This window comes from Vidua chalybeata, chromosome 25, assembly GCF_026979565.1.
Source record: "Vidua chalybeata isolate OUT-0048 chromosome 25, bVidCha1 merged haplotype, whole genome shotgun sequence".
NCBI lineage: Eukaryota > Metazoa > Chordata > Aves > Passeriformes > Viduidae > Vidua > Vidua chalybeata.
The window spans coordinates 5,895,795-5,912,165 of NC_071554.1; the positions used below are offsets into that span (position 1 = coordinate 5,895,795).

Consider the following 16,371-nt stretch of genomic DNA (forward strand, 5'->3'; position numbering starts at 1 on the left):
ATCACCGCTGTTGGGGGCTCGGGGGGACCGGGCTGGGGGAGATTCGGGGTGTCCCGGCTTGGAGGGGCTCAGCGTGCACAAGCTGGGAGTGCCAAGGATGGGGGGACTCCGGCAGCAGGGGCTGGGGGGCTCAGGATGCTCAGGCTGGGGGGGGGGGCTCGGACGCGGAGCACTCGGGGTACCCAGGCTTGGGGGGCTCAGGGTGCACAGGCTGGGAGGTTTGGGGTGTCCAGGTTGCCCAGCCTGGGGGGCTCAGGGTGTCCCGGCTTGGAAAGGCTCGCCGTGCCCCCCAGGCTGGGAGTGCCAAGGCTGGGGGGACTCGGGGTGCTCGGGCTGGGGGAGCTCGGGCTGGGGGACCGTGTGATGTCCAGGCAGCGGGGCGCAGCGTGTTCAGGACGGCCGGACTAGGGGGGAAATCGGGGTGCGCAGCCTGGGGGGGGCTCAGCCACATCCCCGCCAGCCCGGCGAGCGCTGGCGGCGGTGCCAGCGCGGGGCTGAAGGCGGGGCCGTGCCCGCACCTCCGGCCGGGGCAGGGGCCACGCTGGGAGGGCGCTGCGGGCTGACCCCAGCCTGGGCAGCGTGGCAGGGTCGGGCACAGCCGGGGCACGTCCCGGTCCGGTCTGTCCCGGTCGGGTCCGGTCTGTCCCGGTCCGTCCCGTCCCGTCCCGCTCCATCCCGCCCCGACCCGGCGGCGCTGGAGCGGCCTCGCCTTCCCGTGGTGCAGCGCGGCCGCGGCCCCGCCGCGCCGCCATGTTGTCGGAGTGAGCGGCCGGGGAGAGGCAGCGGCGAGCGGCCGGGGGGGGCCCGGCATCCGTCTGCATCCGAGCGCTCCGCCCGTGAGTACCGGCCCGGGGCCGGCCCCGCCGCGCCGCGGACCCCCGCGGACCCGCCCGTGGGCGCATATTGGCGGGGGGCGCGGGAGGAGAGGCCCCAGGCCGCCCCGAAGGCGAGCGGCGGCGGGGGCGCTGCGCCGGCGCTCCCGCCCGGCTCCCTGTCGGGGCCGCGGCCTGGGCCCATTGTTAGCGGGGAGGGGGCGCGGGGGGACCCCCGGGCCCCGAGCGCGGCCCCGCGGGCGCTCCGGTAACGGGGACGGGGGTTATTGTTGAGGGGGGGGGGGCGCGGGCCCATCGCAGCCCTCACCCGCCTTGGCCCGGGCCCGGCCCGCGCGGGGCTGCCCCTCGGTCTGTGGGGCTCCCCCTTCTCCTGGGGAGCGTCTCCCCTTTCTCCTGGACGCGTTCCATCCCCGGGGGGCTCCCCCTTGTCCCGGGGCTTCAATCCCGGGGGGCTCCGTGGCTCCGGCCGAGGCCCCGCTTTGTTGCCCCCAGGGCTCCGGGGGGGCGGTTGGGTTCCTTCCCCCCCCCCGGTTTTTGGGGGTTCGGCGGCTCTGGGGGTCCCTGGAAGAGGAGGGGGTCGGGGCTGGCAGGGGGAGGGAGGGTAAAAGCGGACAATCCTTTCAGATGTGCTGGGTGACCCTGGGGCTTTTGTGTTTGTGTGGGTTTTTTTTTTTTTTCCCCCCCTTGTTTTTATCTCGTGCTCACGTAACGACAGCCTCGGCCCTTGTGAGCTGCAAAGTTGGAATTTTAAGGGCCTCTCGGCCCAGCCTGAGAAATGCTCTGATTTTTTTTGTTGTTGTTATTGTTGTTGTTGTTTGCTTTGGTCAATGTTTAATAACTTTGTTCGGAGCAGAGATTTTTATTAGGCAGATCATGAGTAAGGAATTTCCTTTATTGAGAGGGATGGAGGTGGGCGAAAGGGGGACCCTGGGTCCTTTTGGGTTTTAATGCCGGTTTTGGGAATCCGATGGGTCAGGAATTCAGCGCTGCGGCTCCCCAGGTTTTCAGGAAAACCCAGGGATAACGTTAAAAGTTCTGCTAGGCCACACAGCTCTCAAACAATGGCTCTGCTTTCATTTCCAGTGGAACTTTCCAAAAAAAAAAAACCCACCCAACCAAAACTACTCCGCTTTGGGGTTGAACTTTTTTGAAACGGGCGTTCTACACCGTGTTAATTTAGCAGTAATCTGTGATTTTGAGGGCGATAGGGAACCAGAGCCGGGAGGATCTGGCTGTGGAGCCGGGCTCTGTGTGCAATAAAGCTCCTTTATTCAGTGTTGTCACCCACCGCTACTTCAGACTCGCAGGGAGATTCCTCCCAAGTTTTTTTGTTGTTGGTGGAACGTCCGATAATCTGCAGCATTCTGCCTGCAGTGGCAACACGGAGCAGCTCCTTTCCACGCCGGGTTTTCATTTCAGCCTTTGTTTGCAAACCCGGGGTTTCACCTGGGAAAAGTTGATCCTCTGTGTTCAGGAAGAGTTTGGGAATGCAGGAGGCTCTGGAGGCCCTGAGCAGCTGCGGCTTTGCGAGTGCCTGTGTAGGTGACTGCCCGTATTCCCGGCGCTCCGGGAGCTTTGAATGACAGGATTCAGCTGTCCCGCTGCTGCCTCGATCGCGGCATTCCCGTAAAAACACGGCTTGGAACTAAACTTGAACTACCCACAATGCTCCCTTCCCCTTTGCTCCCTTTCAAAATGTCGCCTTTGCCAAGTTTTCCGCTCGTGTTTGGAGCAGCCCAAAGAGGAAGCGCCTGGGAGCAGCCTCTCCGTAATCCATTGACTGAGATTTTCTGGACCCTCCTGATTTTTAAGATAACACCTTTATTAACTCAGGAATTAATTAGCGTCTGCAGCCTTTTGAAGGAGCAAAGGCAGTGCGACTTTGTACCTTGTTTCTCACTGGAAATGGGCTTGTCACAATCTATAGATACTGGAAATTTTTTGGTGGGGATTCATAGTATCTTCCTTTGTTTGTTTTTGTTGTTTTTGTTTTTTTTTTACAGTCTGCCCTGAGATAACTTGTAACTTCCTTTCGAGGGGCCGCTCAGATTTCATTGCTGCAGTTATACACACCTCAGTTCGATGATAAATGAATTTCTTACCATTAATTACTTAATTTTTTTGTTCTTTTTTGCATGGAGGAGCTTGAGTGCTTCCTGTGGTGTTACTGAAGGATTTTGATACTGTTTGCTAAAGGGAAATTAAGGGGAAAATGCCATTAAACTGAATTGCAGTCTTAAAATCAGTCAAGATTTAGTCATATCGTGTTTTCAGTGTTTTTTCAAGTATGCGGGGAAGGTGGTGATTTCCAGCCTCTTTGAAAGCTGGAGGAGTGAGTCCTGTTGGATGTCCCTGGTATTTAAGTTGTGAGTGTATAAAAAGCCCTGCAGAGTGGCCCTGGGGGCTGTGTGTGTGCAGCACCAAATTATGTTGGAGGTGCAATTAAAACAACCTGATCTCTGCAGTTTTCAGAGTCATTTTCCCCTCAGTATTAACCCCATGCTCGACTCGTGGGGCAAACCTGACAAAGTTTGACCAAAGACAGGACTCAGATTTTTTGTTTTGGTCTCCACACCATTAGTAAGTTGTTCTTGGAAGTTGTTTGTAGTAGAGTGTTGTTCAGAGTTACTACGAGGAGCGGGGAGGGAACAGAGCCACCTTTCAGGCCCTTGGAGCCGCTGGCAGGAGCAGGGCCAAGCTCTGCAGCCACCAAGGTCCAGCAGTGAAACATCCCGGGGCTGCTCTGCCAGGAGCTTCCCAGGGCTCCAGCACCCCAGTTTCATCCTCAGCACTCTCTGTGGGGCTGCAGTTAGGTACCTCAAGTAATAAACTGTTAATCTCTTGAATAAAGATTAATTCAGACTAGCCCATGCCTTTAAAAATGAATTTGGCTTGTTGTGAGAGTGTTACATAACGGGGGAAAGCACTTTGCTGTTCACACCTGTAGCGTCTTTATTGCTCTGATAGTCCTGCCTTAAAATAACAAACAAACTTCTGTGGTTTTGTGCTGCTGGAATGTTATCAAAATATTTGGGGAATAGGAAGTTATTGAGTTGTTGTCAGCTTAATGTGCAGGTTTTCTTCCTGCCTGCAGATCATTTGGATGCATGCAAAACATATGGGATATTTCATTTATTGGGGTGGTCAGTGCTCTGGGTACTGGAAATGTGTTAGAGTTGTCCAAATTTCCCCCGGTGCCATCAACAGAGGGACCAGCAGTGCTGGTGTGCCTGCTCTGGAAAGTTCTGCCGAGATCCCAGCTTCCAGGTTTGCTGTTCTTTCTCCAGGGAATTCCATAAAGCATGTCCATGGATTTTACTGGCTCCTGAGTTAGCAGGGAGGGCACACGCTGTGTTTGGGCTCCATGAACCCTACAAGCAGAAATCCAGGATTTTAAATTTGCATTGAAAAACAAAACCAAACCAAACTGTTGCTTTGCTGCTTTGCATGTCTGAGGGAATACTTTGGGATACAGTGGGATACAAGGGGCCTTGAGTGTTTATATGGATGGAGGACCAGGCCTCTTTTGCCTGGTGTAAACGGACACAGCAGGTTCTGGTGGCACTGCCTTCCGTGGGGTTTTGGGGGCTTTTTCCCAGCAGTTTCCCAGTCAGTGTGTTGTCCCTGGCAGAAATTGCCGTTGTGCTGGTGCTTTATGTGCATCCTGAGAAGATCGTGCAACACTGAAAGTGGGACTGCTGCGGGTTTCAGTGGGATTTCTGCACATTTTCAGTGGGATTTCTGCGGGATTTCTGCTCGTTTTCAGTGGGATTTCTGCTCGTTTTCAGTGGGATTTCTGCTCGTTTTCAGTGGGATTTCTGTGCGTTTTCAGTGGGACTGCTGCGCGTTTTCAGGGGGATTGCTGCGGGTTTTCAGTGGGACTGCTGCGGGTTTTCAGTGGGACTGCTGCGGGTTTTCAGTGGGACTGCTGCGGGTTTTCAGTGGGACTGTTGTGCGTTTTCAGTGAGATTTCTGTGCGTTTTCAGTGGGATTTCTGTGCGTTTTCAGTGAGATTTCTGTGCGTTTTCAGTGGGATTGCTGTGCGTTTTCAGTGGGACTGCTGTGCGTTTTCAGTGGGACTGTTGTGCGTTTTCAGTGAGATTTCTGTGCGTTTTCAGTGGGATTTCTGTGCGTTTTCAGTGGGACTGCTGCGTGTTTTCAGTGGGATTTCTGTGCGTTTTCAGTGGGATTTCTGTGCGTTTTCAGTGGGACTGCTGCGTGTTTTCAGTGGGATTGCTGCGTGTTTTCAGTGGGATTGCTGCGTGTTTTCAGTGGGATTGCTGCGTGTTTTCAGTGGGATTGCTGCGTGTTTTCAGTGGGATTGCTGCGTGTTTTCAGTGGGATTGCTGCGGGTTTTCAGTGGGATTGCTGCGCGTTTTCAGTGGGACTGTTGTGCGTTTTCAGTGAGATTTCTGCTCGTTTTCAGTGGGATTTCTGTGCGTTTTCAGTGGGATTTCTGCTCGTTTTCAGTGGGATTTCTGTGCGTTTTCAGTGGGACTTCTGTGCGTTTTCAGTGGGACTGCTGTGCGTTTTCAGTGGGACTGTTGTGCGTTTTCAGTGGGATTTCTGCTCGTTTTCAGTGGGATTTCTGTGCGTTTTCAGTGGGATTTCTGTGCGTTTTCAGTGGGACTGCTGCGTGTTTTCAGTGGGACTGTTGTGCGTTTTCAGTGGGATTTCTGCTCGTTTTCAGTGGGACTGCTGTGCGTTTTCAGTGGGACTGTTGTGCGTTTTCAGTGGGACTGTTGTGCGTTTTCAGTGGGATTGCTGCGTGTTTTCAGTGGGATTGCTGCGTGTTTTCAGTGGGACTTCTGCACATTTTCAGTGGGATTTCTGCTCGTTTTCAGTGGGATTGCTGCGGGTTTTCAGTGAGATTGCCGCGCGTTTCAGTGGGATTTCTGCTCGTTTCAGTGCTGTTTTAGCTGCTGGGTTCACGGAGCGAGTGAGTGTTGGAGGAGTCACTTTTGCCACAGTGATGTTCCCCTGCCAGTCACAAGATGGGTGTGTTATTTAACGCTCCAAGCTGCAGCTGGGAGGATTTCATGTGTCTTTTCCCTCTCTTTCCCCCTTGTCCCCCCTGCAGGTGTTGGTGGAATGAGCGTAGCGTGCGTTTTGAAGAGAAAAGCAGTTCTGTGGCAGGACTCGTTCAGCCCCCACCTGAAGCAGCACGCTCAAGACACAGCCAACCCCACCATGCCTGTGGTACTGACATCTGGCACAGGCTCGCAGGCTCAGCCACAGCCAGCTGCAAACCAGGCCCTTGCAGCAGGGACACACTCCAGCCCCGTGCCCGGATCCATAGGAGTGGCGGGGCGCTCCCAGGACGACGCCATGGTGGATTATTTCTTCCAGAGGCAGCACGGGGAGCAGCTCGGGGGAGGAGGCAGCGGCGGCGGCGGCTACAACAACAGCAAACACCGCTGGCCTACTGGGGACAACATCCATGCAGAGCATCAGGTAGAAAACCACTCCCAGCTTTCCCAACTCAGCCCTGCAGCCTTCTCAGGGATGTTTTCATGGTGCTCTTCTAAAGCTGGAGCTGGTTCTGGGCGAGTGGCAGCAGTGGTGCTGTTTGTTTTCTCTTTTCAGGGTGGCGGTGCCCTGGTAGCTCTGAGCTGAAAGGTTTCTGCTCTTGAAGGTGTTGAAACCCCAAATCCCAATCCACCCCCTGTGATAGTCAATTGCATGTTTACAAAATTCATCGCTCCCTTTATTGATTTTTTTTTTTTTTTTTCTGATGTGTGAACCAGCATAGCCGTGACTGCTGCTGCTGCTGCTTTTCAAATCTGTTGCTGTAGTTAAATAATTCTTATGTAATAGTATTACAAAACTGCCAATGCACGTAGGTTGGGCTTTTACCATTCCCAATATTGGAAAACACAGGAGTGGAAGTTGCTGGTGGTATGTTTGACTGGGTTTCTTTGCTTTGGGGTTGGGTTTTTATGGTTATCATGTACTGGGGAAGGTGGTGATGATGTGTGTAGCTGAAGTGAGAAGAGCAGCCTTAAGAGTGTCACCAGCCAGTGGCTTCAGGAACTTCTTAGAGGCACTCAGTCTCGAGAGGGGTGGTGGGCCAGGCTGTGTGCTAGTGGTGTTTACTAGAAGTCTTTTGAGCAGTTGCATTGTCACTGGTGCTGCAGTTAAACGAGTGGCTGACTCACTCCACTCTGTCTGTGACCTGTAGCTCACTCATCAAAGACACACGAGTGCTTCCTCTCCGAGGCAGCAGAACCCAAGTGTAAGCACATTTTAAAGCAGAATGATCCCCACAAATATTGCCAGGGCAGCAGACACAAAGCTTTTGCAACCTTTGTGAACATCTCCTGCCTCCAGTTTCTGGAATCAAAGTGGCCAAGCCCTGGCTCCTGTGCTGTGCCTCCCCAGGGGATGTGTTGCCAACCAGACCATTTAAAGGCAAACATTACAGGGAATTTTGCAGCCTCACTGAAGGCACTGTGTACATCAACAAACAAATAAACCCAAGTGCCCTGTTAATTTGTTCTGGAAGAAAAATCACATAAAATACTACAACATGAGCTAAAGAGCTAGAAAAGTATTGTTGTTATTCCCTTATGGAGAGACGTAGTATTTAGGTATCAATTGAGAAGAAATAACTGCATTAATCAGATGTCATTTTTCTCTTTATTATCCAAGTTTTCAGTCACTAACTGTAAAACTTGCTTCAGGAGACATCAGTGCCAGAAATCTTAATGTTTTAAGTTCTGAAAGAAACCATAAGCAAGAATTTCTTCCTGCAAACTTGTATGTTTTTCAAATCAAAGCAGCCACGGAGTCGTGGGGTGGAGATGCCTGGGCAGGGCCTGCTATTGTTTGGGCATTTTGTGGCAAGATGACTTCATGAATTAAAATGATGTCATAAATTCTCAATCCTCTTTTCCTCCAGCTCACACTTTCATCCTCCTTTTACTGCAAATCCCTGAAATCAAAGACAGCAAAACTCACTGGAGATAAGGGGGGTGGGGACAGGGCACTCCAAGCTCGCAGTCATTAAAAATTCTGCTGGTATTTGAACTTTTATTTCTTTAATAATGGAAAGACTGAAACTTTCACTCAAACAAACAAATCCTGCCTGTTCCAGAGGCTTGTCCTGTTGTCAGCAGAAGTGTTGCTCAGCTTGATTTTCTTCAGTAACTTCTGGAATGAAATGATCCTAATAAGTAAACCACTTAATGAAAGGAAAGCTCAATAACTTATGCTAGTTTAAATGAACTTTTGAAATCCAGCTCCTGTGTTGTCTGGCAGCAGGACAGTGGTGAGAAGGTTGTGTGGACAGATCCCACCTGCAGGATGGAGCTCCCAGATGATTCTGTGTGAATCTCAGTTTCCCCTGTGAGCTGTGTGAGCTGAGGCTCAGGAAATACCCACCAGGCCAGACTGAACGTTGGGGTTTTTATCTGTTCTGCTTCCTGCTGGCTGCTGCACTCTGATAAATGGGGTGCTGCCATAGTTCCAATGCTTTTGCATTCAGTGCTCCTCTCCAAACCAATCCAGGTCGGCTCTGAGGTGGGGCACTAACCCTGTTCTCCTCAGTCTTGTTTGATACTGGGTGCTCCAGTGATTGAAGGGCACTTTCAGCAGAGTTTGGTGCTCCATCCCTTTTCCCATGGTTCTCTGCTTGCCTCAGGGTTTTACTCCTGGGAAGCAGAATGCAGGATATGTGTAATCCTAACACTGCCATTCTTCTTGACTTCTTGGCCACCTCCACATCTGCTGCTTAAGTTATAAATTCCTTGGAGCAAGGACTAATCTTATGCATGCAAAATGATTTAATTGAGTTTGGGTTTAGCTGGGGTAGAATTGAATTTGGCCTGCAAGAACAGAAGTGGAAGGAAGTGCTGGGACATGCAGGGAGGTAGGGAATCATTAGGGATGTCTCCTGACTCTGTTTCTTCTGGATGCACTTTCATTACTGTACTTTTCATTTTAGACTTTCAGAGATGGTTCACTGAGGGCCCAGCCTTGAAGACTGGTTAGGAAACTCAGTAGCTAAAAGATAATGGGAAGTCAGAAAAAAAGTAATTCTAGGCTAATATAGGTTAATGTCTGCCTAGAGCTTGGGAGGTGGTAATTAAAGGTAGAAGGATTTTAATTGTTGAATCCCAGATTCTTTTTGTTGCCTGTGTAGACAGACGTGTGTCTGTTGGTGATAACACTGCAGTGGCTTGTACCAAATGATGCCATTTCATGGTGGTATTAAACAGCCAGGAGTGCTGTGAGTCACAGCTGAGCTGCAGTATCCTGATTTTCCATAGGTTTCATTGTGCTGTTCCTCCTGGTCACTTTTCCTCCTGGCAGCTCTGGGAATTGAGCTGAGAGTGGCTTTAGCAGGGGTGGCTCAAGGGAAAGTTCCTCCCAGGGAAGGGGGAGAAGCTCCTTCCTGGTGGTGTCCTCTCCTTGTGAGCAGCAGGAAGATGCTCTGTCTGTGTTTTGCTTAGAAACTTCTTTTTCCTGTTGCATTTTCCCCTGCTCCTTTGGAAGGTTTGTTTGGGGCCAGGTTTTTATATAAAATGAAGCAATTAAAGATGCCCCTGTCATTTCACAAATTTAGGTGTCAAATCTTCACCATCCACACAAAAAACTTGTGCTGATAAGGTTTTCTTTGTCCCTGCAGACACTGAAGTGGTGCTGGATTCAGACTTTTGATTTCCTGACTTGGTCTCTCAGATCTCCTGAGCAAAATCCCAGCTGTTTGCAGCTCCAAATCCTTAATCACCAAACTTCCATGGAAGACACTTAACTGGAAATGTTTCTCTTTTTATCCACAAGAAGCAGCAGGATGAGGTTGAGTGTCAGGGTCCCCAGGAATTTGAATATTCGAGTGAGCAGGTTTAGGCTGCCTGATGCCTGGTTGCTGTTGGGCAGAGCATTAGCCTGGCTGCAGGAGGGTGTTTGTGTGCTGTTTATCCTGCAAAAACCACGGGCAGGGATCAGGACATCACCTAGGGAGGGCACAGGTGAGGAATGGCCCGGGTTGGGTCTGCCTTGGTTATGAAAGCTTGCACAGATCTCCTCACAGCCCCAGACAGCCTCTGCTGCTCCTGGGGGCAGTGAAAAGACACTCGGCGTATTCAGCTGGGACAAGTTATCAACACTGAGCAGGTTTTTAGGAAAATTGGCTGGGTTTTCTTGGCTGGGGTCTCCTGTGGCTCGTGTGTGTGTGTGTGCTTGAACTGGAGTGAAGGGAGAGTTCTGTGGTGGTGTCCCTCTGGAATTGCAGTCACTGGATATACTTGGACTGTTGGAATTGCACTCGGCTAGTGTGGGAGTTGCTCGGTAGAAGTAAATGATTTTAGGCATTTGCTTTCTCTCACAGCATGTTTAATTAATAATTGGAGACAATAGAACTCTGCAGGAATGATCTTGTTGGATGTGGGGAATTTTTCACATGGAGTTGGTGAAGAATAATCAGTACAGCAGGGCTGGGACTGGGGTTTCTGCTCAGTTTTGCCTTTTGGCAGTGTGGCCATGTGAGTTCTTCGCTGGGAGCTGGATTCAAGCGGAGGCAGGAGGAAATTCTGGCAGCTGCCCTCGTGGGGCACAGCTCCTCCAGCCAGGCTGCTTCCTGCCCTGGGAGCAGCTGGAGCTGAGCACATTTGACAATGCTGGCAGAGCACCATGGCCAGAACTTGCCTGGAAGTTAGGGCAAGAGCCTCTGAAAAGGTCCTGGAAGCAAAGGCAGCCCTGCTGTTTGTTCTTCCAGAGGGAAATCCTGCCTAAATGGTGCTTAACTCCTTAGGACTGAGATTTTGTCCCATCCCTGGAAGTGTCCAAGGCCAGGTTGGAGCAACCTGGGACAGTGGAAGGTGTCCCTGCCCATGAGCTGGGATTTGGGGTCTCTTCGAACCCAAACCATTCCATGATTTCTGATGTGCCTGGGGATATGTGCTCCAAATAATTGGATGTGTTGTCTGTGCTGGGGTTGAAGGCATGGTGTGAGTCCCTTGTCACACAAACCATGTGACAGCACCTGTGGCTCAGCTCTTGAATGTGGTTTCTGACCTCTGTTTCATTAAATCTGTTGAGTTTTCATGGGAACTTCCTTGTGTCCCAGTGAACTGCTCAGGGCTTTCCTTTCCCTGACACTGAAAGGGCTGTGCTAATTTGATACCCAGGCAATTTGAAACATAATTCCTTGCTGAAATGAAATGTCTGGTTTGGCTGATCTGTTTCACAGAGATTTCTCCATAGTGGACGGGTAGCTTGGGAGGGGAACTGGAACATTTAATTTGGTTTTCTGCTTTGTGTTGCTCCCTAAAAATTTCTCCTGAGGCAGAAGGAGCACGAGTAGATTGGCTTAGTTGGATATTTCGGGTTGGAAAATCCTTGTGATATACAGGGGAGAGAAAACACTCTGAAACATTCAGAAAGATACTCTGAGACTCTGTTTCCTCTGAATGCATGGATTTTACTGTTCCTGATGGGCAGCTGCAGATAAGATTGTCCACTTGGGATTGCCCAGGTGACCTGGTGTTGAGATTTCTCCGTGGTTGTTGCTGTTCTGCTCTGCTTCCTTGTCATGGTGCTCACTCAGGAGGAGCAGAAACACTTTCACATTACTGAATTCACAAATTTCAGTGCTTCCAGAAGACTTCAGGTATTTCAGTGGCTATCTTGTACCAGTGTGCTCTGAAAAGAGGTTTATTACAGAACTTGTACCAGTGTGCTCTGAAAAGAGGTTTATTACAGAACTTGTCCTGCTTGTTTTCTCCTCCCCTCTCCCCAACTTTGCTCTCCCCTTAGCAGCTCATTTGTGGTTTGCTGAGTTGCCCTGACCTCCTTGTGCTTCTGCAGAGCAGGTTGTAATCCTGGGAGCATTTTTGTAAATGGGTGAAGTTTTACAGTGGATCTGAGCCCCCCAATCCATCCCCAGCCCCCCCAATCCATCCCCAGTCGCCTGTTCCTCGTGAACTGCCACAGATTCCAGCTGCTGATCAGCAATCTCCTCGATGAAGAGCTGCTGCAGAGCATTGTAGTAAAGAGGTGTTGCAGAGCATTGTGCCTGGCTCAGAGAACTCCCTCTTAGGTGTATCAGGGACGGTTTCCAGGCTGTTTTCCCTGAGTGCTGATGTCAGGCTGAACAAACGCTCCTTTGTGCTGCTGCCATGTGATGCTGCTCCCTCCCCTCGGCTCTCCTGTTACTCCTGCCTTTGTTAGGGATAACTTCTGTTCCAGGGCAGTTGTTTTTATTGGGAACATCTGGCTTTGGTTGTCATACTGAGGTGAAACTCGACTGTTGCTAAACCCTCAGTGAGTCCCTGTCTGGGTGGCATGAGGGCACTCTCATCTCTTCTGACAGAGGTGCCTTGGCACTGCAGTTAAACACTGCTGCATCCCTTCTCCACAACTTTTCCCCTCTGAATTTAAACCTAGGAAGGTCGGAGTAGGGCTGGGAGTAAAAGGAAGAGCCTCCCCAAGGTCAGGTCTTAGCATGGCCCCGAGCTCTTGTGCAAACCCACAGATCCAGGCACACACCTGGCGTGCAGAAGATGGTTTTCCCAAGGTATTGCCAGCTCCAGCAGGACAAAATTACAGTTATTTCTTCCCTAATCCAGTATTTTTGAATCCTGCACCCCAATATGTGCCTGAGACATGGCAGGGTAACCTACATTCCACATTAATGAAGCGCTTCCCTGGGTGGATAAAATGGGAGGAAAAACATAATTAGCTGAGGAAGGAGAGCCCCTCTGCAAGGCTGCCTCTGCTGCAGTTATTTCTGTCCCCTGAATCATTAATCAGCCTGGCCCCATGCCAGGGAAGGCATTAGCCAATCTGCAATTTCAATGGCTTTTTGCTTCCAGTGCTAATGGTAGTAGCAATTCTAACCATGAATCCTTTACTACAAAAATAGTAGTTAAACCACCTAATCCTGTCTAATACTTGTGACTTCACATTCTTTCTTTACCCACTATTGTTATGGGAGAAGGCTAAAAATAGGGCAGTAATCAGTTGATGGAACAACGTATTTTAACCCTGGCTCTGGTTGTCAGTGGCAAACCTGTTGTGGAGTGTGTGATGCTTTCCTTGCTGGCAGCTGGGACATGCATTTCCCCTCTCCTGGGTGCTGGACATTGGCTGAATGCACTCACATCTGGGATTTTTTGAAATAACCTCCTGTATGAGCTGTTCAAACTCAAGCAGCCTCCCCCAGCTGAAGGAGGATTTGTTTCCATCTGAAATTTGTAAACTTTTAGTTCATTTAAAGAGTTTAAACAATTGTGAGTATATAAATCAAAGTATTCAGCTGTAGTTTTTTGATTCTCTCCTCTCCATTCTAAGGATGTTTCTTGGTTTTGATGATTTTTGTTCTTCCTGTCTCAGTTCTAGTGTTCCTGTAGTAATACTGACTCTTTTTTGAGGGATGTTTTACTAGAGAAGTGTTTGGTTGGAGTTTTTTTGTTAGGTTTTTTTAATTGCAAATTGAGCAAGTCTTAAAATATAGAAGCCAAATGGATGGAAATATTACATTCCCACTTGCAGAGTGCACGGGAGTTAAAAATAAATATCCAAGGAATAATCACACTCTGGAGGTGCTCTAGGTAAACTCCTGGCACATACAGATAGGGAGAACTTGGAATCTCACCTTGTTTTCTCACAAACAAAAGAAATGCTGTTGGATCTTGCAGGCCAGGTTGGAAGGAGATTGGAGCAGCCTGGGACAGTGGAAGGAGTCCCTGCCCATGGCTGGAACGAGGTGGGCTTTAAGGTCCTTTCCACCCCAAATCAGTCTGGAATTCTGGGATCTTAGAGCTGAGAAATCAGGGCATTTGTCTCTCCAGAGCAGTACAATAATGATATCATTTCCCACATTTCTCTGCAGCAGTGGAGGAGCAGAACAAGAGAGATCCCCCAGCAGGGTGGGAGCTCCAGGCCTGTGCAGAGCTGAAATCTGGGAGGCTCCTCCAGGCCCTCCAAGAGCTCAGCCAGCAGCAGGAGAGTCCTTCCCACCATTTGTGGTCCCAGCACCCTTCCCTTGCCAGGACTGCAGAGAGGAGCTGAGCCCAGGATTCCCTGTGGAAGTTTCTGTGGGATTCCCTGCAGTCTCTTTGCAGGGCTGAGGGCAGCACTGGGCCCTGTAATTGACTGCACATCAAAGGATCACAAAAAAGTGATCCATTTGCATGTTCCAGCTTCAGGAATCGCTGGCTTTGCACCTGCCTCGGTGGGAGCAGATCCCTCCTGGCCAGGAGGGGAACTGGGGAGAGCAAAAGCTCCAGTGTGAGGGAGGGAAGATGGAGCCTGGGCTGAGGAAGGGCTGGGAAAAGGGAATGGGGCCAGGGAGTGGGAACCTGCAGAGCTGGGGCTGCTGGCAGAGGTTTGCTTTGGTTCCCCTCTAAGAGAATTGGCTAAATAGAAACAGATCATTTAAACCCTCTTCAGTCACTTCTACCCCCAATAAATACAGGTATTTGATCTATTTAATGTTCAACATTAAAAAAAAAAATCATAAATTTGGCTTCACAGTGCACTTTTAGAGGCAGTTTAGAGCATCACTAGAATATTTCTTAGCTCAAATATTTATTAGCAAATATTTTTTAGATTCTTTTTCTCCAAAGGAATTTGTAGTTAGTTTTCTATTTTTTTTCCTCCTATATGCCAGATTGTTTTATTTCTTTGTTTAATTCCACTTGCCTTTTGCTTCCTGTGAAACATCTTTTGGATAAGGAGGAAGAAAAAGAATCCTTTGGGGTTGAGAGTGAAATTTAGCCTTGGATAGTTTGGCTGCCTGTCTGCCCAGGTGAATGTAAATTCCACATAAATGAGGATTCCTTAATATATAAAAAACTGGTGTACAATCCCCTGGGATACCTGAAATGCGATACAGCCCTGCACTTGGAATTTATATGTAAAGGTCATTTTAGCAACCATATTTGCTTAATATAAGGTGCAGTATTAACACAGATTGTTGACATTAATATTTACCTAAAATTACAATTCACATGCTTTGCTGGTTGCTCTCAGGGCGTGAAAACCCCCCTTGGATTATTCTAGAATAAAAAAAATACAGTCCTGGAAATCTGCAAGGTAAATTCCCTGTTGTTTTCATGCTAATTTGTTGGGGCTTCAGCTCAGTGTTTAGTAATCAGGAGGACAGTTTGGGGCCCTGGCTGCTGTTAATTGACCTGAGTGCAGAATCCCTTTTGACAAGTGCCATTCCCCGGGGGCCTGCGTTCGCTGGGATCCACTGAGCTGAGCTGGAGTGTGCAGCACCAGCAGTGCCCTGGCTCCTGGCAGGAGCTGCCTGCGCTGTGGGGCTGCTGCAGGTTTGGGGAATCCTGGGATTCTGTGGTTTCATGGAATCTCAGGTGGATTGGTTCAGAAGGGACCTTGAAGCTCATCCCACCCCACCCCTGCCCTGGCAGGGACACCTCCCAGTGTCCCAGGTGCTCCCAGCCCCAGTGTCCAGCCTGGCCTTGGGCACTGCCAGGGATCCAGGGGCAGCCCCAGCTGCTCTGGCAATTCCCCACCCTGCCAGGGAACAATTCCCAATTCCCAAGATCCCATCCAGCCCTGCCCTCTGGCACTGGGAGCCATTCCCTGGCTCCTGTCCCTGCAGGCCTTGTCCCCAGTCCCTCTGCAGCTCTCCTGGAGCCCCTTCAGGCCCTGCAGGGGCTCTGAGCTCTCCCTGGAGCCTTCTCCTCTCCAGGGGAGCACCCCCAGCTCTCCCAGAGCTCCAGGGGGGCTCCAGCCCTGGAGCATCTTTATGACCCTTTTGCTGTGTTGCAGTTTTTCCCCCAGGGGACACCAGGGCCTGGTTTGGGGTGCAGTGTTAGAGCTGGACAGGAGGGGCTCAGTCCCAGTCCCTGTGTGTGGGTTGTTCCCTCACTCTCACTCTCCAGGGTGATCCAGGCCCTTCAGTGATGTCTGTGATGAGCATCTTAGTCTTTGCTCTTCTGCACGAGATAATTTGGAAAACTGAAGTCCGTGACAGGGTGTGTTTGAGGGGCGTGCGGACAGGGAGAAGTGTCTGGCAGGGTTTGTGGGGTGGTGGGTGAGCAGCAGGTCCCAGCACACAGAACATCCTCACCTGCTGGCGTTGTGCTTTGTGCCTGTCTGGCCCAGCTCCATCCAGTCACAAGTGTTCAGACACGGACAGGGGCTGCTGTCTGGGTAGCTTTGGCACAAGGAAGACATTTGCTTCTGAGTTGTTGTCACTTGAGTTTTGTGAAGCTGAGGCTGTCTAATCTTATTTAAAAGGAAATAAAGTGCAGTTGTCCTGTGTGAGGTGGCTGCCTGACATGAATGAGCTGCTGGGGGGGGCTGGAAAATCCCCGTGAATGTGTTCGGTTCAGAGCTGCTGAGCGGCTCCTCTGCAGTGTGTGAGGTGTGAAGTGGCCATTGACCGCGGGAGAAATCGGTTTGGGTTGTTGCAGTCTGCGGCACGGGAGAGCTGAAAGCATTCCGTGCTTTTGTCCTCCTGGAATAGGATTGGGTGTCTGCTGTTGGAATTGTGAAAGGCCCCTGGAGCACCAGTGTGAGGCCAGGGGGGTTGGGAGGATCAGTAGGGTGAAATGCAGGATCC

The 16,371-nt window shown here is 50.5% G+C and overlaps 1 protein-coding gene across 8 annotated transcripts in view; it reads left to right on the top strand.

The window, feature by feature from the left end:
• Positions 1-721: 721 nt before the first annotated feature.
• The window catches only part of PUM1 (pumilio RNA binding family member 1), an 89,175-nt gene continuing 73,525 nt past the window's right edge, over positions 722-16,371 (top strand). For 5 of the 8 annotated variants that reach the window (XM_053964464.1, XM_053964470.1, XM_053964466.1 and 2 more), the window contains exons 1-2: positions 723-836; positions 5,914-6,287. In XM_053964464.1, coding sequence (XP_053820439.1) covers positions 5,925-6,287 — 363 coding nt within the window. In that variant the 5' untranslated portion in view covers positions 723-836; positions 5,914-5,924. Of the gene's footprint in view, positions 837-1,125; positions 1,182-5,913; positions 6,288-16,371 lie in introns of those variants that run through there. The other 3 variants (XM_053964472.1, XM_053964473.1, XM_053964465.1) reach the window with 3 other exon arrangements.